Genomic DNA, 21598 nt, shown 5'->3' on the forward strand with positions numbered 1-21598 from the left:
CTGCACATGGCCTTGGTAGTCCTGGGCTGCATCCCACCTGGATTTTCATTCTGGCCGAAGAATGTCAGGGGTGAGTAAGGCCACGAAGGCAATCCTCCCATTTCTGTGCATGTGGACACAGCCTCAAGGTCCCTCTCTTTCCTTTGCAAGATGCCAGGGCCACCTGCCGTTGCACGTTCACTCACTCTGTCCCTCCCTGTGTGCTCGGGTTTTGCGTGGGAGGTCCTAGTCCTAAGGTACCTAGATGTCATCGTCAGAGCACCCGGTGGGGTCCCTTCACAGAGCTGGCTTCTCAGCTGACAGGGTGAATGTGTCAAAGACTTTTCCTGGACACACAAAGTAAATCTTGCTTCTCTCCCAGCTGGAGCATGAGAGCTGCCCCATTGGTCAGCAGACAAGGAAAGATCTGTTTCTGTTTGTCCTCAACCAGCATGGACAAGGAGTCCTTGTCACTTGGCAAGGAGGTGTGAACCCTGTGACTGAGCAGTATCATTCCTCTCTGGCAAGGGAACTTCTGAGGCAGGCTAATCTGTAGAATCATCACAGGCAATCAGAAAACCATGTGGTTGTACTTAAAAAGCATCAGATTACAGTGGAGCATAGAACCTAAAAAGTCCCAGTACCTCCTTACTGTCCACCCACACCCCTTCTGACCAACATTCCAGGAACACAAAGCTTTTACTCGGGCACCTGACCTCTTCAGTGTGTAGCAGACTGCCAGAGTCATGGGTCTTCTTCCTTCCAAGAAGGAACTAAACCATCTGAGTCAAAAACATTCAGCTACAGGTCCTGCCACAGGGGGAAGGAAAGGGGCAACAATTCTTAAAAAGGTGACTTCATCTAGATTGTATTTGCCTGATATTTCAAGTTTCTGATGCAAACAAATGGTATGTATGTTCCGAAGATAGGACCAGTAATTATAGAACTCTAATTTGCTATGAAGATTCTACATCTTGGGGCACCTGGGTGGCTCAGTCAGTTAAGCATCCAACTCTTGGTTTCAGCTCAGGTCATGATCTCACAGTTTCGTGAGTTTGAGCCCCACATCAGGCTCTGCACTGGCAGTGTGAAGCCTGCTTGGGATTCTCTCTCTCTTCCTCTCTCTCTGCCCCTCCCCTACTCATGCTGTTTCTGTCTCTCTCAAAATAAGTAAAATTTCAATAAAGGAGATTATACATCTTTTTCGAGGACTTTGTCTCCTTAGATTGATAAACAAAGGATTTTTGGTCTAGTGGTTTTAACTCTTCCTCCAAAATACTACCTTCATAACAAACTTCATGGGACAGAGTTCAATGCAAGGGCAATTGTTGGGTGGAAATCACACCTTTAGTCTAAGGAGTTTGAAAAGAACGCGTGCAGAAGCCCATTCCATGGAGGTACATGGGAAGGTACAGAGGGAAAACACCCACCACATGCACAAGAGGCTCCTACCCAGGCCTACTATCCCCTCTCCCAGAAGCTCCCAGTCTCATGTGAACTGACTAACCCAATGAGGGCTGGACACTGGTGGGATGGGAGGGGCACTTAGTGTGAGAGCTTGAGGAGAGGGAGGAAAATTACTTCCTGGTCAAAGGACAACAGAACTGAGGTGAGCCAAAAACTACATGCTCCATCCACTCTGTTTGGTTCTCTTCTGCCCTAAACTTCAGGTACCAGAGAGCCGAGAAATTACCAGTGTACTGTTACCATGAGTCTTTTGGAGAACATGAAAATGGACATTGTTAGATCATGAACTGAATGCTTCCTCCAAAAATTCATATGTTGAAGCCCTAACCTCCAGTGTGACAGTATTTGGAGTAGGGCCCGTGGGAGGGGACTGTGTTTAGATGAGGTCATAAGGGTGGGACCCCATGATGGAATCAGTACCCTTCTAAGAAGAGGAAGAGACCAGAGCTCTCTCTCTCTCTCTCTCCCTCTTTCTGCTGTGAGGACACCGCAAGCAGGAGGCTATCTGCAAGCCAGGAAGAGAGCCATCATCAGGAGCTCAACCATGCTGGCATCCCGATCTCAGACTTTCAGGACTATGAGAAAACCACTTCCTGTTGTTGAAGCCATCTAGCCTATGCTGTTTTGTTATGGTGATGGCAGCTGACAAGATAGACGTGTATATATATGCCAGGCTTTAAAGGTCAAGAGACTGCGCATTTCATAGAAACATTTTTCACTATATGTTATTTTCTTCTTGATGTGGATATTAACGAGCATAACCAAATACATGCCGCTACCAAGGATCACTTCTCATAATTTTGTCGAAGAGACACACATATAAACTAACTTTGTGTTTGGTAAGTAGAGAAACCTGTCACAAAACTTCTATGGAATATATTTCCAGAGAGAAAGCCAGCACCATTGGTGCTTAATGCAGGCAAGTGTTGGGAGGCAGGAGGCATCCTTTCTGCTTAACATATCCAGCTCCCTCAGGGCCCTATGTGACTTGTACCCTCTCTTCCCACACACACATTTTCTGGCCTCATGTTGTACCACCCCTTGTTTTACTCATTCCTCTGGATATATTGACTTGATCTTTTTTTTTTTTTTTTTTTTTTTTTTTTACTATTTTTCAAACACCTCCTGCCTGAGGGCCTCTGCGCCTGCTGTTCCCTCTACTTTTGAATGTTCTTCCCCCAATACAGGCACAACTCACCTTCTCAGCTTCAGGCCTCTGCCCACTGCCACCATATCAGCAAGGCTTTCTCTGAATGCTCTACACAAAGATGTACAGCCCCTCTGTACCCCCTACTCTGCTTCAGTTTCCTTTTTAATAGCCACCACCAGCTGCCAGAGCCCATAATTACTTATTGTGTCTCCTCCCCTCCACTTCCTTCCCCTAGAGCATAAGCCCCATGAAGGGCTTCCTGTCTTGCTTTGTTTGCTGCTGTTTCTCCAGAACCTACAGCAGGGCTTGGCACATAGAAAGAACTTGGTAAAAATTTACTGAATAAAGGAAAACACATAGAGAATGCCTTTCCCCCTCCTCTACTGTTGCAAGGGGAAGAAGTTTTACTCTTTAAAAGCCAGCCCTGGAAATCCTTGCTTTCTTCTCCTGAAACCAGGTCTCCCCGGTGGGCCCAATGTGCCCGGTGCTAAGATGCAGAAGCAGGGTAACCACAAGACTCTCTACTCATGACTGTTTGAACACAGGAAGGTGAAACAAAGCAGCGGCTTACACTAACTGAGGATCTCTCGTTGCCCGCCGCTGTGATCTGCACGTTGCCCAGATGGAGTATGGCTGCTAGGATCTTAAAAACATCCATCTGAAAATCTTCCTTGAAACCTGAAAAAAAATTTCCAAATTAGGGTTACTGCATTTCTTCTCTTACTTCACACTAGTAAGATAAGCACCTGAATTCTTTCAAGACATTCTAGTGCCATCAGTGCCAAGATCTGAACTTGAAATGACACAGACGTGAATTCTGCAGCCCTCTAGGTTTCCCCTTTTGGCATTGCTGCTAGAAGTTCAACACAAAAAGTAACATGCAAGTAACCACTTCATGTCAGTTTCCTGAGAGAATCAGCTCTCGTTTATTCCACGTGATATGCTTCCTTTATTTTCATTGTGTTTCTTTTTTTTTTTTTTTTTTTTTTTTTTGGTTCACAAGCTCCTTGAATTCTTCTTGTGGTGGGTGCTGGATGATTCCATTTGCCTCTGCAGCCCCAGGGGGCTGAACCATCTGGCTGAAGGCAATGGGGTCTCATGCCCTCTGGCCTCTGGTTGGGTGTGACCAGCGAGGACTGTTGGCAGGAGATCAGAGATCAGGAGGAGAGAGGTACTAGATAGGTCATCCCTGTTTCTCTCCCTGCAAAGTTGCCTCAGGCTCTCAGTGTTGCCAACTGACAGGTCATCACTCCTGGTCTGGTGATGACTTCCCCCAACCCTACTTTCTGGCTCCAGTGACACCACTGTGCCCAAATGGGAAAAAGCAGTGAACAGCTCTGCTCCTGACCCTGGCTACTTGCTGCCCCTTATAGCTCCCACAGATGTGTCCACATCTTTGTAGTTGGTCCCTTCATAGATAAACCCTCCTTCTTTTATCTAAATTTATGTGGGCCCTGTATTTCCCACTGGGACCCTGACTGCTGTAGGTAGCATATAAATTATGAATATATAATATACTCAGTCACCATAGGTCATTAGCACATTTCCTGGAGCCAAAAATAAACCTAGCCAGCTACTAGGGAGGATTTTGTGTCCAATGTCTGCAAATCACCATGGAGAACCTGCCAGTTGTGAGCAGGGCTTTGCTAGGTCAGGACTCCAGGGCAGGAGTAGGGTGGGGGGTGGGGGTAGGCACCAGGTGGTGCATCAAGGAGCTTGGAGATACTCTAGGAGTGGGGGGGGGGCAGGCTCATTCATGTCGATATCCATGCTCCCTGGTCTGCGTGGGAATGGCAGGTGTTGTGATCACCTGTGACTCCCCCCACTCCCTCCAAGCAAAAAACAGCAGGTCCTAAATGCTGAGTAAGAGTGGCCACAGCCACCCTCTGCTTCTCCCTTGAGGACACCTGCACTATTTCAATAGCAGCTAGGTCATGTTCTTAAATAATTTCAGAACCTAGACAGTCTTCTCTACTTCAAAGATTAAACAAAACCAAAGGTGCAAAAGATTTCAAACCAAAAATATGTGGAAGGTTCCAGCTCAGCCTGAGTCTAGGCATTGTTGCTGCCTTCTGTTTAGACTTAATGCTTCCACTAGAAAGACAGATGTGTCTAACAGAAATAACCCCCCACCCCCCGTCCCGCCCCAGGCCGCTACCAGGATAAGCATCAGGTCAGTGAGGAGGAAAAGCAACTAAAAACACGCCATCTGGGGATCTTCGTTTTGGCATTCCCCACTCACTGTGTGACTGATCCATAACTAAATCATTTCACTATTCCACATCTTCCAGAATCCACGAAAGTGAGCTAACTCCAAAGCGAGGATGTGAAGGAGAGGACTTAAGACCTCAGTGAAGGAATTCTCTTTAGTGAGGCAAGGTCATGTGAAAGTGTGGCTGGCCTGAGTGAGACTTCAGTGAGAAGCACAACAGGCAAGGATCTTGAGCCTGAGGTCCAGGCCAAGTCTGACTCTTTCCAGGGTATTCATTCTGTCAGAGAGTAAATGGTCAGGCAAGGATAAAAGGGTTAATTGAGATCAGAAGAACAAAGGAAAGGAGCTTTTTGGTCAAAGTACATCCCCTTCTGCTTCATCGGGACATAAATCCATGACCAGCTAAGGTGTCTCAGGAGCAGAACTGGAAAGAACTCTGTGCCAGACCCTGTCTCCAGTACTTGCCATGTATCATCTCATCTAATGCTTACAACAACTATATGAAGTGAGCACCATCATGGTTCCCATTTTATAGAGGGGGAAACTAAGACAAAGAAGGGTTAGGACACGCTGGGCATCCAAGCAGTTTAAGGCCAGCGACCACTGCAATATGTGAAAAGACCTGTGGAGTTCATGAAGCCATCCTAGCTACCTCCCTTTGTGGACCCTAAACACAGAGGACCCTGACAACCCCATGCCAAGCAAAGAAATTTGAGCAGACTTCAGAGAACCATGTATGGGATGTGTTGTGAAATGTATGCGCATATTGAACTTAGATGACCTCACTGCTAATTTCTCCATACTAGCTTCATAACTAACCACAGCAATGGACAAATCAACAAAGTACTTATTTAGCAATTACATTTTTAAAAAGGGTGGTCTGACCAAAGGTGCTATAAACCTACATACGATTCAAGTTAGGCAGTCTGCCCTTGAGGAGATCTCCATCTAAAAAAGAGAACACTGAGACCCAAACAAGAGAACACAGCAGTGAGACAAGCAGTATCAACAAGGCACACACATTATTAGGAGAAGTACTGCTGTTTAGAACTTTCCGAGGTGATGGAAATGTTCTGTATTTGTGCTGTCCAATAGGGTAGCTATTAGTCACATGTGCTTAGGAGCACTTGAAACATGCCTAATACAACTGAGAAACTGAATTTTTAAGGTTATTTCATTTCATATTTTTTTAATATTTATTTTCCAGAGAGAGAGAGAGAGACAGAGTGTGAGCAGGAGAAGGGCAGAGAGAGGGAAACACAGTATCTGAAGCTGGCTCCAGGCTTTGAATTGTTGGCACAGACAAGTCCAGACATGAGACTCGAACTCATGAACTATGAGATGATGACCTGAGCTGAAGCTGAATACTTAACAGACTGAGCCACCCAGATGCCCCGAAGGTTATTTCGTTTTAATTTAAATGAAATGAAAACAGTCACTTGTGGCTGATGGCTACTGTGTTGGATGGCAAAGGTTTAGAGACCCTGAAATCAACATGCAGAATGAGGTATTTGGTTGTGCCGGGGTGGGGGGGGGGGGGGGGGGGGGGCACAGGATGATGGCAAGCTCAAAGTTACAGTGAGGTCATCTGGTTCCACTCCACAACAGTGAATGCACCTCTGCCGTCTGCTCAAATTTCTTTGCCTGGCACGCAGTCATCAGGGAACTTCCTTGGTGAGACACACAGGGGCGAAGCTAAGATAGCTTCATGAAGTCCATCCATGAATCTTCATATACTGTAAGAAAACTCTAAGGAATCCATCAACTATGCTCACACTACCATCTAGGACAAAGGGCAGCAAATGTTTTCTTGTTAGGCTTTGCAGGCTGTACAGTCTATCACAATTCTGCCACCACAGCATGGAAACAGCCATAGACCATATTTAAACAAATGAGTGTGTCTATGTTCCAATAAAACTTTATTTACAAAAACAGACAGCAATCTGCTGACCTCTGGTCTAGGACATTTTTAGTGATTCATGCAGTGAAGTCATGCTTTCATTAAATATATACTGATCTTGCATACTGATATAGCATGCCATAGTTCATAAACCACTTTAGACATTATCTCTTAATCCTCACAGCATCCCTAACAGCTACTGGGACGGGTGGGGGTGGGTGGCGGTGGCTACTCTCCAAAGATGGCCCCCAGTGCATCATCTTCCCAGTGTTCACGTACGGTGCAGTTCTCTCACCATGAGTTATGAGTCTGAGCTGGCCCTGTGACTCACTTTTAACCATTAGCACATGGCATTAGTGATGCTGCTTTACTTCTGAGGCTGGTTCATAAAGTCTTACAGATTTCACCAAGCCTACTGTAACCAGCTCTGGGAGAAGCTAGCCACAACGTGCACAGTTCATTTACCCTGGGACCAGCGTGCTGTGAGGAAGTTTCTGTGGAGAGAGAGAGATGCCTGCCCAGGCCCCAGTACTTCTAACCATTCCAGCTCATAGGAGAAAGAAGGCTTCAGAAGATCAGGCCCCTACCACCGGCACAGAATAGTCCCCAAATGAGAAGTATCCAGCTGAGCCCAGTCACCCTAGAATCACAAAACATAATAATAATGGGTCATATTAGGCCACTAAGATTTGGGGAAACAGCAATCGGTAATTGGAACAATGGGGAAACTGATGCCCAGAAAAAAGTAAGTGATCTATGAAAGGCCACAGACCCATCTTATGACACGTGAAAAAAATCGGAGCAAATACATGATGATAGATAATTTACTACTAAATTATGAGGTCTAACGGCCAAGGCACAGCTGATCAAAGGAGACATTCACTGGGCTAGCATCTTTAAGTCACAGGCTTGGTAGAGAGTAAACAGGTGCAGAGTCCATCACATTCCTGGCATTCTGCCCACCACACCAGTCACAGGCTGAGAGGGCTCCCTGGAAGGTCAGGGGAAGACGGCCCCAACCTCCTTCCACCCCACCCACTTCTGACACCGGGCAGCCTACACCATTAACAGCCATGAGAGACAGTAGATTGTTTTACTCTATCTCCCCACAAGACTTTGGGGGCTTTTTCAAGACACCCACGCCAGGTGTGTAAGGCTGGGTGGGACAAGGTGAGGCAAGCTGGGTGCCAGGGGCTGACCCGACATTTGTGTCACCCTGAGAATGAGTACCTGAGTGCCTTCTTCAAGTCTGTGCTCTAGTCGCCTCTCCTGCCTCACCCTAGTCCTGGACCCGATAGTGTGGATATTTGTGAAAACCATCTGATTTGTGTGAGGCAGTGAAAAAAAAAAATTGCTGCTGCTGGTCTCCAATGATCAGGGAAGGTTTCATGGAGAAGGGGGTATTTTGCTCAAAGGATGGCTAGGGCTTGGACAATAGCAAACAGAGATTGAGGGCAGGCTGTGATATTTAGCAAGCACTGGCTACATGCTCAGCCTGGTGTCAGAGACTTCCACGTACATTTCCTTACCAGTTATCACGAGAGCCCTGTGGGTAAGGAATATGGCCATTCTACAGATCAGGAAACTGAATCTCAGAAAGGGCAACCCCTTTAGAGTCCTGCCAACTAGATTTCAAGTCATGTTTATTTGACCCCAAAGCCTACTCTATTTCTCTTGTATCATTTTGCTGTGAGGTGAAACATTATAGAGCTGGGAAGGAGTGTCGGAAGGGTAGAGGTGGGAAGGAGGACAGGGCATGTGGACCAAGGTCCCACAGGGGCCGTGCCAGAGTGAGGCCACCTGATCCCTCCTCATACACGATGTTCTCTCTCAATGGAGCACATTATAAAAAGATGAAATTATGACTATAATTATCTTAAGAAAATGTTTATCAGTACCCAAAGTGTTTATCTTATTATACAATACTTAAACTGCCCTTCTCCTTAATGCATTTGGAAGAGGCAAAATCAGATCGTTAATTGTGCTTAGGAAACCAACCAGTTTTCATTTACCATTATCCAAATCTTGCCTATTTTTCTGATACATTTAACCTGGAACTCTTTGCCTTTTACATTTAAATATAGTCAACCAAGCCACAATAATGAAAACAAACTGGTAAAACAAATACTCTCTGTGAGATGTAAAAATGGCCTGTCGTCTCAAACCACAGATCGGAAGCTTTGACTGGCAGGTAGGTGTTAAAGTCTACACTGATACACTATGGGAAAGTGAATGATAATTTTTATTATCAATGTCATTTGATAGACACTTTCCAAATGTGAGCTCCATGTGGGAAAGGCAAAGTGGAGAAAGACCAAGCAATCCAAGATCTTGTTTTCTATATAAAAATGTCGTTAAGACTTCTCCATTCCCCTGTGGTAAAAGGGGGGAAATGCCCCGTCCACCTCATAAAGTGCTTGTAAACTAAACAAGCTAATACAGGTAACAAAGTGTTTAGGATGGTGCGTGGCACTCGGTAAGTTCCATGTAAGCCAGTCTTCTCCGAAGTCAGCCCAGAGGAGCTTTGGGGCAGCCACTGGAGCACAGCCCATGTTTCTCACCTGCAAACCAGCGAGCCTGAGGGCTAACGAGTTGATTTCTAGATCTTTTAAGGTTAAAGCATAGTCTTGAATGCTTGGCCTCCAAATATATTCTGACTGGCTCATCCTAAGATTAGAATTTATTAGGACTCTTTAAACACATGCACCCTGGGCATCCCTGTCTTTCCTTTTTTTTAAAAGAGAAAATGGCCACACCTTGTTCAGGACACTTCAACTTACCCAGCAGTGTGAAGGTCTTCTGAGTCTCTACCATGTCTGCTCTGTCATTCACACCCTCAATGACAGTACTGCCTCCCATTCTTGTGTAATTAAATTCCTCTGCACTCCCTGAAATCAAAAGATTGTTAATGTCTGTGACACATACATGTGTACATATGTGTTTATCAGAAGCAAGGCAGGAAGCTCACACGTAATGCGCTGTGGTAAGCACCTAACACACAGGAATGCATTTATTCCTTAGAATTCTACGTTACAGACACAGAAGCCAAGGCTCCGAAAAGTGAGGCAGGGCAAGAATTTAAACACGGGCATGACTAAAAAGCTCATGGTGTTTGTTCCCGTATCCAACCATTTTATACAGCTTTACTGGGGTTTATTGAACACAGAATAAACTCTACATGTTTAAGATGCGTAATTTGATGAATTTTGATATATGTATACCTTGACAAAATCATCACCACAATCAAGAGGATAACCATATGCACACCTAATATTTGAATAGTAGGTGACTGTGACCCTTCAGAAGGCTCTTTCACATTTGCTACTCACATTCTGTGACAGGCATAGGTATTATCTTTATGTGAGATCTGAAGAAATTTACTGGACAATTCTATCTACCAATATAGCACAGACAACCAAGAGAGGAGAGCTGTGACAGCACAGGAGTCCACTGTTTGTGCTAAAGGACAAAGAGTTCTGCTGTCCCTGCAGCATAATTAGTCAGAACTATAAATAATAATGACCTTGAGTCATCAAGGAAGCTCAAATTATGACAGAGGTACTCCGTCTCAGAAGACAAGGAAATATGTCTTACATGTTGGAAAAACGGCTACCCAAGGAAGTTCAGGTAAAGAAAAGCATAGGGGTTTACAGCACCAAGTCCCAGTGGTCAGGAGGCCTTATTCAGGTAGTTCTGGCTGCATGATCATGAACACCCATGAGCTTTGAAAAAATCCCTGGAGTTGAAGGTCTCCCCCACCCTGCCCCTCCATCTATCTCCTTAGTTAGAGGCATCAGCTCCACCCCTAAACCCAAGGATTTATGTCTTGGAACAGAATTATTTCTTTAAGTGATACTACTCTAAGAAGAAGTCAACCTAGAATTTAATCCCCTACATAAAAGGGACAGATACTTCCATACATCACCACCACGTACCCAATTTAAGATGTTTAAATTCCGACTGCTGCGCAGATGCACAGAGCTGGTAAAAAATGTGGTAATTCCGTTCATTTTCTGACTGTAAAATAAAGAAAAATCCTGAAGTTATGGCAACCCTTTACAGTAAAAACATGAGGTTTTCAGGGAATGGGTCTTAGACGGCTAACGTGGACTGACAATTCTGCTCTCACAGACACCAACACTTACATGGGTTTCTTCTCTGGTTGATAAGTCTGTGAGCAACTTGCTGCCCTCTGCTGGCTCACTGGCAGAGGGAGAGCTGCTGGCTCATGATTGCCTTCCAGACAAGGACCCCAGAGAAAATGCTAGTAAATGAAAACACTCTGCGAAGTGAGAATAATGTAATTTGTACTAGGTGAAATTTTTGTTTTGAGAGAGAGAGAGAGTGAGACAAAGAGCTAGCAGCGGGCAGAGGCAGAGAGAGAGAGGGAGAGAGAGACAATCCCAAGCAGGCTCCATGCTCAGCCTGATGCAGGGCTTGATCCCATGACCCTGGGATTATGACCTGAGCTGAAATCAAGACTCAGATGCCCAACAGACTGAGCCACCCAGGTGCCCCTGAACTAGTTGAAATTTTTAAGAAACATCCTGCAACATAAGGCTTACTGTTACTCTCCTGGGCCAAAACTAGGAGAATTTTCTCCACTTTACTGACGGAAGGGTCTTTCTCCTAACTCCCCACCCCCCACCCCACTAGCTGTAAGCCCATTCCCTTCCTGACAGAAAAGCCAGTCTAACATCTTTGTCTGTTTCAAGCAGTTTCTGTGTTCTAGAAAGAGAAACTTGATTGTTAAACACTAAGGATCTTTTAAATGCCCCAAAATTAAAAATCATAATTCTTCCCTTTGGTGGAGTCATATCATTCCACTGATATCGCATCTATCCATCAATTTTTTGTTTTTAAGAAACAGAAAAAAAAATAAGCCAAAATGCAAATGAAAGACAGGAAACTCTATTCTTCAAGTCACAAAGCAATGTAGGTTGTCTAATGAGTATGTAAGTGTAAACAGTACTTTAAGAGTTGGGAAAAAGTAAACTTAACTAATATTTTTATACTTACTTGAAAGACAACTCTGGATTTCTCCAGCAGGTAAGTTCTCATGTTGGCTCCTATAATCTGATTTCTCTCATCAAAACTGATTTCCGTGTATTTCCCAAACCGACTACTGTTGTCATTGCGGGTGGTCTTGGCATTTCCAACAGCCTACAAAACAGAGAACCCTCAATAATGTTAAAAAGATCTTTGCTTAATAAAATCCAATCCTGTATGCTGGGATAAGGTCTGTTTAGCAGAGGAAGGTTGGGGGGTGAGGGAAGCAGCCCAAAGCTCAGAGGGGACATGACACATCCTCTACCTGCCATTCAAGGCTCTCCTCCATCTTGCTAGGAGACACTGAGCAGGATTAGAACAAGCACAGGTTCTGATGTTTCATGGTTCCTAGGCTCCTGTTTGTGTAATGCTAGAAAAGTGATTTCATCTTTCCAAGTCTGGATTTCTTATCTATAACACGGGAATAATACGCAGCTTGCGGAGTTGGGAGGATCACCACATCCATGCCCCAAATATTATAGATGCTCAATTGAAAGAACACATCATTCAAACTTTATTTCTTTCCCTATCTCTTACCACTTCTCTACCCAGACCTTCCACTCAACCAAAAAACTGCCCTCTCCCATTCTTTCCATATTCTAGGCATGACTTTTGCTTTTTACTTCTACTCTTGAATTCTGTCTCTTCTCTGCCCATCCCCTCCCCCTTCCTGAGCATTTTTCATCTGAAGTACCCTTCTCATGCACACATACTGTACTTCCTGCCCAGGTCATCATGCTTTCTGACAACACATATTTACTGAGCACCTGCTATGCGCCACGTCCTTGGGTGACAAAGGTGAACCAAGAAGACATGGTCCTGCCTTCGTGGAGCTTATAATCTAGGGGGTGAGACCAACCTTAAACAAATAATCACACAAATTTACCCACTGGGCAGTACCTCTGGACAACTTTTCTACTGCTATCTTAGATTGTGGTTTATGTTTCCATTTATTTTTTTTAAGTTTATTTATTTTAAGAGAGACAGAGACAGCTTGAGTAGGGGAGGGGCAGAAAGAGGGAGAGAGAGAATCTGAAGCAGGCTCCATGCTGTCAGTGCAGATCCCAACATAGGGCTCAAACTCATAAACCGTAAGATCATGACCTGAGCTGAAGCTGAACGTTTAACCGAGTGAGCCACCTAGGCGTCCCTCCATTTAACTTTAAACGTGTTTATGTTAGAGGAGTCTTAAAATTTGGGGACTGGGGCTTATTCTTTTCCATTACTTCCTATATTATCTGGTACAGGGGCTTCAACAAAATAGGCCTGATAAACATTGATGATTTTGATTTGAGAAAACAGAGAGAAGAGATCTAGGAATCTAATGGTCTTAATTTTTTGCAATGCTTCCAAATAAATTTAAATCAGTCCTTTTCCCACTTTGCAAAGCAGAGCTGGCCTTTGATCATCTCCTGAGCCTTTGCGATGACCCTTCTTCCTTAAGGGCTGTCTCCTTGCTCCTGGGTGCCATGAGGACTGGTCTTGTTCACACTGCTCTCTCAGTCAGAGTTGGGCTGGTGGATCAGCTCTCAGAGAGGGAAGCAGAAGAGCCTTGATATGTGGCATTTGCCAATTTATAAAGTGTAAATATTCCCACCGTGACTGATGTTGAACTATCAAAATTTTAATAGTCAGCTTACCAAAAAATTTCTGAATATTTAACAATCAGCTCATAAAACTTGGGGTCATTGGCTGAAGAACACCAGTGGTCTCAGTGCACCAGTGGTGTCTGTGGTCAAGGAAATTTCCTTTGGTATATAAATATAGACACAGGACTCCTGAAATCTGATTTCTAGCCCAGCAGGTTGAGGAGAGAGCCTTAGCAGGGTAGTCTCTTCTTCAAGCTCCTTCGAATCCTATCAGAGAACAGACTTTCTGGCCCTCACTTCTATGGTCTTTAAAGCTGAGGGATTCAGGTTAGCCAGGGAAACATATACACAAACCAATCCACTTCTCCATTATTGCACATTGCTGCCTGTGACCCCACTCCCCACCTCCCGCAGGGTACACACCTCAGTTATGGGGTTCGATGCCAGAACCTTGTCCTCCACATGGGCGTTACTGCTGGACTTGCTGACGGTGGCGAAGTATCTCATGGCGTAGCGAGCAGACACTGTCTTTCCAGCACCTGACTCCCCACTTACAATTATTGACTGATTTTTATTGTTTCTAAAGCAAGTAAATTAAAGGATTTTTTAGATACTGTTTTTTTTTTCCTATTAAAAAGGTAATATAGACTCAGTAAGAAAAACACAGACAAGGGGAGAGAAGGTAAACTTTGTTTCATTACTCTAAGGTAACTACTTTTTAACATTCCAGTGAATTCCCTTCTAGTCTTTTTTTCTATGTGATCAAGCTAAACTTTGTTTCTTGCCCTGTCCCCCATGTTGAGGGTCCCCCAAGACCCTCTCAGGTCAGTGACCCACCAGGAGGACTCACAGGACTCAGCACATAGTCATGTTCATGGCTAAGATTCATCACACCAAAAGGCTAACTCTGCAAAGAAGAAAGGCACATGGGGCCAAGTCCAGAGGAAGCTGAGTGTGAATCCTTAATTACTACAGCAATGAATTATGACAAGACATGGGAAGTGCTGTCTACCACGAAGCTCTTCAGAGATTCAGTGGCCAGGGTTTGTATTGGGGGCTGGTCACATAGCCAGAGCATGTACCAAAATTCCAGATGCCCTGAAGTAAGGCAGGTGCTCAGCATGAACCACATCATCTACACAGTCAAGGTACAATGAACCTCTCTCCTCAATTGGATAATGGTGGGGAACTTCCTAAAATCCAAGTTCCCAGAGGCTAGCCCTACACCAACCTTGCAAGCAGGCCTCTAAAGAAAGCCATCTTGGGCCCAGGTCAACTCCTCTGTATCCCCACATAAACATAAAACATTTTAAAGGCATTATTTGGAGAGCAATTATTCAAAACATGCTTGGGAACATAGGTGTTCAGTAAGCCCACATGCTGGAGATCTTTAAAAATGTATTCAACTTGGGGGTGCCTGCGTGGCTCAGTCAGTTAAGTGTCCGATCTCAGCTCAAGTCATGATCTCATGGCTTGAGAGTTTGAGCCCTGTGTTGGTTTCTGTGCTGACAGTTCAGAGCCTGAAGCCTGCTTCAGATTCTGTGTCTCCCTCTCTCTCTGCTCCTCCCACATTCATGCTCTGTCTCTCTCTCAAAAATAAATAAACATTAAAAAAAAATTTTAAAAATGTATTCAACTTCTCGCATCATAAGGTGATAGCAGGACTGTACTATAAAGCTGTTCTATGTATCCAGCACTTCTTATAGATACAAGGCACTCCATGAATACTTTATAAGGATCCTCATTTAAGCCTCACAAAAATCCTATGCCACATGTATCTATTTTTATGGAATGATACAACAATGACTCAAAAAGGTAAGGTGACTTGACCCAGGGCAGAGCACCTCCCTGTGAATGCTGGGAGCACCTCAGAGATGGAGTTCCTGCCCAAAAGAGCAAGACTCTGAGGAGATCAGTGACGGACACCTACAGTGTCCCCCGCCAGATAGAAATGGAGCTGGGCTTAGTAAAGCTGGGCTATTCTGACTCCCAGGTTAGTATCAGCAAGTCCAATATAAACCTACCTTACGTTCAGTTCTATCACATTTAGACAGACAGGCCTCCAGAGAAAATGGACTTTTCAAGTTGAAACTGGCTCAGCCCAATAGCTCCAGTGAGTTCATACTGTTGACGTACAGGAGCAGCCCTGGCCCATCAGGCTATGAGCCATGGACCTTAATTGCAGAGTGCCTGGAAGACTTATAGGGAGCCAGGGCAAATCCTAGAACCACGGGTGTTTTTCAGTTTGGAGGAAATTTGCTGTAGCAGAGACCAAGGTAACTGGTTATTAACTGGTGAATCTCTATCCAACATTCCTCCTCCCCTCCTTCTTAGAGACTATGCCCCAATTTTCAGTGGGAACACTGCTGTGCATATGAAAGACTACCTATTCCAACCTTACTTGCCGCCAGGCATGGCCCTGTGAATAGGTCCTAGACCAGCTGTGAGCAGAAGTCTTTGCGGGGCTTCTGGGAAGTCTCTTTAACCAGGAGGGGCACATACTTCCCCTCTGACACTCTGGTGCCAACAATATGGAGGAGATGGCTAAGTATTAGCTTGCCTTCAGGATGAGGGTCTCACTCCACAGACAGAAGATCTAAAAGGCATCCAGTCCCTGATGACTGGGAGAGGTGCCATGAGAGTTCTAAAATGCCCACCAGCCTTCTTGGTAGGAGAGAACCACACACACCACCATTATTTTTTCCTGATTATAAGCAGTGGAACGTAGAATGGGTGCTCTCTGAGTGTCTGGCTCACAGATGGAAGACACTAAAGCTGAGGAAACTCAGATGGTTGCCTAGATTATGTAGGGTCCAGATTCTGTGCCTCAGGTTTCCATTTATGAAATGAGGGCAATGATGGTGGCTCAACTGACTTCACAGGGGTGTTGCAAGACTTAAAGGAGACCACTGTCCGGAGAGTTCTTTTCAAACTGTAAAAGGATCAGCAAAGATAAGATGGTGTTTCTATTCTTCATTCATACCTTAAAATTTTTTTTTCATGTTTATTTATTTTTTGAGAGGGAGAGAAAGCAAGTGGGGTAGGCCCAGAGAGAGAGGGAGACACAGAAACGGAAGCAGGACCCAGGCTCCAAGCTGTCCACACAGAGCCCGATGTGGGGCACGAACTCACGGACCACGAGATTATGACCTAAGCCGAAGCTGGACCCTCAGCCAACTGAGCCACCCAGGTGCCTCTCTATTCTTCATACTTTACAGATGAGGACATTGAAGCTGAAAGAGGATAAAACTCCAAAGCTCTTACATCTAAAACCTGTGCTCATCCATCGTAACTTTTTGCTGGGCTAGATGGGGAATAAAGCTTAAACATCTCACAGTGGAGAATAAATCAATATTCCTCCAACCAAACACAGTGCAAGAGAAGCATCTGCTATTCCCAGATTGGTAGGTTTGACCTTTGACTACTTAGAAGGAAGAAAAACCAGGAAACTCGGTCTAGACAGGTTCCACATACAATCATTTGCTACTCATTAGTCTGCTCTACCAAGTGCCCTCACTCTCTGGTCGCATGGTCACCTTTAATGAAACCACACCAGATGTCTCCCCTCCACTGTGAGGGCTCAGCAAATGCAGGAGTGTTGGGAGAGTAAGAGGAAGTCCCACCCAGTAGGCGGCTACCTGGCCATCTGCTTGTACGCCTCTTCAGCCACAGCAAATATATGTGGGTCCATATCGCCCATGTTCTGCCCGCTGTAGGCATGGATGATGGCATCTCCGTAGATTGGCAACTGCTTGTAAGGATTCATAGCCACCAAAATGATTCCTGGGGAAAGATGCCAGATGCAGCACTGAGGTTCTGACCGTCACCCATTTCTCCAGGGTCTCTGGAGTAAGCCCAGCTCTGCCAGTTATTAAACCTGCCATGTGACTTTGGGCAGATCACTTAATGCTCCGAATCTCAGTTGCCTACAGATGCCACCCACATTTCTGGGCTACTCTCAGAGTTGGATGAGATGATGGATGGGAATGCCCTAAAACTGAAAGGTTTTGTAATTCTCAGTGTAAATATATGATAACATCGTTGCCCCAAGTAAGTAATAAATGTATCAAATCCAATGAGAAACTCAAACACAAGCTTTACCCAGATATATTTTTCTGGGAAGTCTGATATCAATTCTTGATGAAGATTCTTCCCACCTGTAGACACTTCTGTTTACAACAGACTCTTGAAGATCAAACCTCTGTGCTTGTTAGATAGAAATCTGGGCAAAGGTGTAGCTGTGAGTACATATTTGGGCAGAAGTCAACATTTCTAACATAAACACGATATAAAATGTCCTCAGGACACCCTAGACAGCAAGCACCGTGTTTCCGGGTCATTCCTGCTCTCCTAGAATCGCTCTCCTTACCACTGTAGGTGTAAATGAGTTTGGATTCTGCAAAGCGGATTCTGAGATTGTGAAGCACCGCAGGTTCGTGGAGATAGCTGAGGGCTGTGAGGTCATTCTCACCCACGAGGATGTCAGGATTCCGGAGTGGAGGCAGAGATTCTGGATCAATGGAATAATCCAGCTCCTGTGGACAAAGATGAAATTAAAGTTCAAGAAGTAAAAGATCCTGGGTGTTTCTATTGAACTCTAGTCCTCTGTCCTACCTACCATGTGTTTGGAGTGGTCCCTGACACTCTGAAAAACAAACCTATGTGTAGCAATGAGATAATAATCTCCACGGCTGACTCTTGGAAAGCGGGAGCCAGGGGACGAGGGTATTGGACATGGGCCCTGGGGTAAGTCACTCGCTCTTTCTGGGCCCCTCTTCTCCCATCTGTGAAAAGACTGGCTGGACCAGACCAGGGGTCCTCAGAGCTATAGGACCTCACTGAAGCTTCCATGAGAGGTACAGGAAAGCCGTGTGGGCAGGGACCTGGGCACACCATCCTCATTGCTATCACAGGGCTCCACTTGTATGCAGTTTAGATGTTGAGAGCCACCCAAGTTTTTGTCTGAAAACAGGGTTCTGCTGGGTGGTGAGAAGTGTCTGAAGGAGCCCATGTGAGTGGTGGTGACTCTTTGAGAAGATCCATGTTCTTGTAACTCCTGTCTGAGGGCTCATGCCCCCCTTATAAGGCTGCCTGTTCCCATTACCCTCAGCCCTAGGCTGAGTAACTTGCTGGGGATGGTCTCTTGTCTGGTAGACTTCACCTAGCATTCCCAAAATAGGTGCCTGAGTAGAAGGGAGAGGTTAGCAAGCCTAGTGGTACTGACACCACAGACGACTGGGCTCCAAATGGCAGAGAGTCATGGGACCTTATGACCACCTGTTCTAACTTCCCTTACGTTCATTTCACAGCTTGGGGAAGTGACTTGATCAAGGTTATCCAGCAAGCTTGTTTTCCTTCCACTTTCCCAGGCCGCCTTCTTTCTGATACCTGGTCTTGAACCAGCTCCACAAAGTGACCTGGCTGTCCCCTCGCAAGTGCCCACTATGCACACCCTATGCCATGTAGTCAGCACTCCTCAAAACTGCCTTCCAAGGAGGGCATGAGTACCCTAATTAACAGCTAAGGAGACAGCTTCAAAGAGGTTAAGCTCCTCGTCCAAGGTCACACAGTATGGATATGTTTGTGTCCTAATGCCTCCTATCAATGCTGAGAAGATTTGGTTTGTTGTTGGTTGGTCTGTTTGGAGAGCAGCTCAGGGCAATCTAGGCCAACTATATTGGATCATGACAGCTGCCTGCTCCATTTTCAGTGCAAATATATTCATGGACCTGCCCCCAGCAGAATATTTTTTTTCCCTGTTTTATTGAGAAATAATTGACATATATCACTGTAAAATTTTAAGGTATAAACCATAATGGTTTGTTTTACATATACTATGAAATGATTACCACAGTAGGTTCAGCTCACATCCATCATTTCATAAAGATGTAATAATAAAGGGAGAAAAGAAAAAAATCTTCTCATTGTGATGAGAACTCTCAAGATTTAGTTTAATTTTCCTAGCAGTGTAGCCACAGTCATCATGTTGCACATTACACTCCTGGAACTTATCTTGTAACTGGATGTTTGTATCCTTTTTTTTTTTTTTTTTTTTATTCTGAGGTGGGGAGGGGGGAGAGTGAGAGAGAGAGAGAGAAGAGAAGAGAAGAGAAGAGGAGTGGGGAGAGAGAGGGAGGGGGAGGGGGAGGGAGAGAGGGAGAGAGGGAGAGAGGGAGAGAGGGAGAGAGGGAGAGAGGGAGAGAGGGGGAGAGAGAGAATCCCAAGCAGGCTCCACGCTGTCAGTGCAGAGCCCAATGCAGGGCTTGAACTCACAAACTGTGAGACCATGATTTGAGCTGAAACCAAGAGTCAGATGCTTAACTGACTGAGCCACTCAGGTGCTGCATATATACAATTTATTTATCCATTCATCTGTTGATGAACAATTAGGTTGTTTCGACATCTTGGTTATTGTGAATAATGCTCTATAAACATGGGGGTGCAGCTATCTTTTTGAGTTAGTGTTTCTGTTTCCTTTAGATATATTCCCAGAAGTGGAACAGCTGGATCATATGGTAGCTCTGTTTAAAAATTTTTGAGGGTGACTGGGTAGTTCAGCGGGTTGAGCATCTGACTTGATTTCAGTTCAGGTCATGATCTCATTGTTCATGGGATCGAGTCCCATCTTGAGCTCGGAGACTTCTCGGGATTCTCTCTCTCTCCCCCTCCTCGACTCATGCTCTCTCTGTGTCTCAAAATAAATAAACTTAAAAAAAATTTTTTTGAGGGTTCTCCATACTGGTTTTCATAGTGACTGTTCAATTTACAATTCCACTAGCAGTACACAGGTCTCCCTTTTCTCCACATCCACACCAGCATTTGTTATTTTGTCCTTCTCTTAAATGTTTATTTGAGAGAGAGAGAGAGAATGGGGGAGGGGCAGAGAGAGGGATAAAGAGAGAATCCCAAGCAGGCTCCATGCTGTCAGTGCAGAGCCTGATGCAGGGTTCGATCCCATGAATCGTGAAATCATTACCTGAGCTGAAATCAAGAGTCGGATGCTTAACCGACTGAGCCACCCAGGAGTCCTGGGACTTTCTGTCCTTTTGATGATGGCCATTCTAATAGGAGTGAGGTGATATTCATGGTGGTTTTGAATTGCATTTCCCTAAGAACTAGGGATGTCAAAAATCCTTCCAAGTGTCTGCTGGCCATCTGTAAAAATCTTTTTCAGAAAATTGTCTGTTCGGGTCCTTTGCCCTTCTTTTATGAGTTTTGTTTTCATTTTTGATGTTGTTGTTTTTGTTTTTGCTTTTGAGTTGCAAGAATTATTTATATATTTTGGATATTACTCCCTTATCAGATATATGGCTTGCAAATACTTTTTCCCCTTCTGTAGGTTGTCTTTTCACTTTGTGGACAATTTCTTTTGATGTGCAGAAGCCTTTTACTTTGATGTAGTCACATCTACTTATTTTTTATTTTGTTGCTTGTGCTCTGGGTGTCAAATCCAAAAAAAATCACAAAGTCCTATGGCAAGAAGCTTTATTCCTATGTTTTCTTTTAGGAGTGTTGTGGTTTTGGGGTCTTACATTTAAGTCGTTAATCCATGTTGAATTAATTTTTGTGACTGGTATAAGACAGGAGTTCAGTTAAGCAGAATATTCTTAATCTATAGACTTTTATTTTGAGAGTAAAATAAATTGTTGCTCATATATAACTTCTTTCCTTGAGTTCTTCTGTTATCTGTTTTAAATTAACAACCTCCTTTTCTAGTTCAGCCTGTGTGTGTGCGCACGTGCACGCACACGTGTGTGTGTGTGTGTGTGTGTGTTATGTATGAGAGAGACAGAGAGAGAAAATCAAGAGTCATTGGGGGGAGGGGAGAAAACATAAAGAACATTAGATTAACAGTTGAAGGCAGAGGTGACATTTTCCTACACAAAGCAGGCTTTGTAAAGCTAAGGAGCTATCTGGCCACCTGCCCACTTACCTGCCTCTCATTGGCTGGGGTTCAGAGCCAGGAATGTCGCTACCTGAAGCCCTGCTGACTTCACTAAAGCTGCAAACTGCCACTGCAGCTGGAGTCTGAGATTTTTCTCCATGGAGACACCTGATCCCTAATGAGAACCTAGAGTGCATGCAGGAAGTGCTCCACAAGGCTGCAAAGAGCTACTGGTGGGGAAGGGTTGGCTAAATGGAAGTAGCAGTGTCCTCTCTCTGTGTCTCTCTCCAGTGATCTCCACACATGGATCATCTCGTTTGATCTTCAGCAACCCTGTGAGGTCCTGCTATTATTAACTCCAATTTGC

The 21598-nt window shown here is 44.7% G+C and overlaps 1 protein-coding gene across 1 annotated transcript in view; it reads right to left on the minus strand.

The window, feature by feature from the left end:
- The window catches only part of MYO5C (myosin VC), a 95063-nt gene that overhangs the window by 68978 nt on the left and 4487 nt on the right, over positions 1-21598 (minus strand). Inside the window, exons 2-8 of the mRNA XM_049613636.1 lie at positions 17716-17881; positions 16985-17129; positions 13770-13926; positions 11728-11871; positions 10644-10725; positions 9489-9596; positions 3168-3274 (exon numbers count right to left, since the gene is read on the minus strand). Coding sequence (XP_049469593.1) covers positions 3168-3274; positions 9489-9596; positions 10644-10725; positions 11728-11871; positions 13770-13926; positions 16985-17129; positions 17716-17881 — 909 coding nt within the window. The remainder of the gene's footprint in view (positions 1-3167; positions 3275-9488; positions 9597-10643; positions 10726-11727; positions 11872-13769; positions 13927-16984; positions 17130-17715; positions 17882-21598) is intronic.

Source organism: Panthera uncia (genome assembly GCF_023721935.1).
Source record: "Panthera uncia isolate 11264 chromosome B3 unlocalized genomic scaffold, Puncia_PCG_1.0 HiC_scaffold_1, whole genome shotgun sequence".
In the NCBI taxonomy this organism is placed as follows: domain Eukaryota; kingdom Metazoa; phylum Chordata; class Mammalia; order Carnivora; family Felidae; genus Panthera; species Panthera uncia.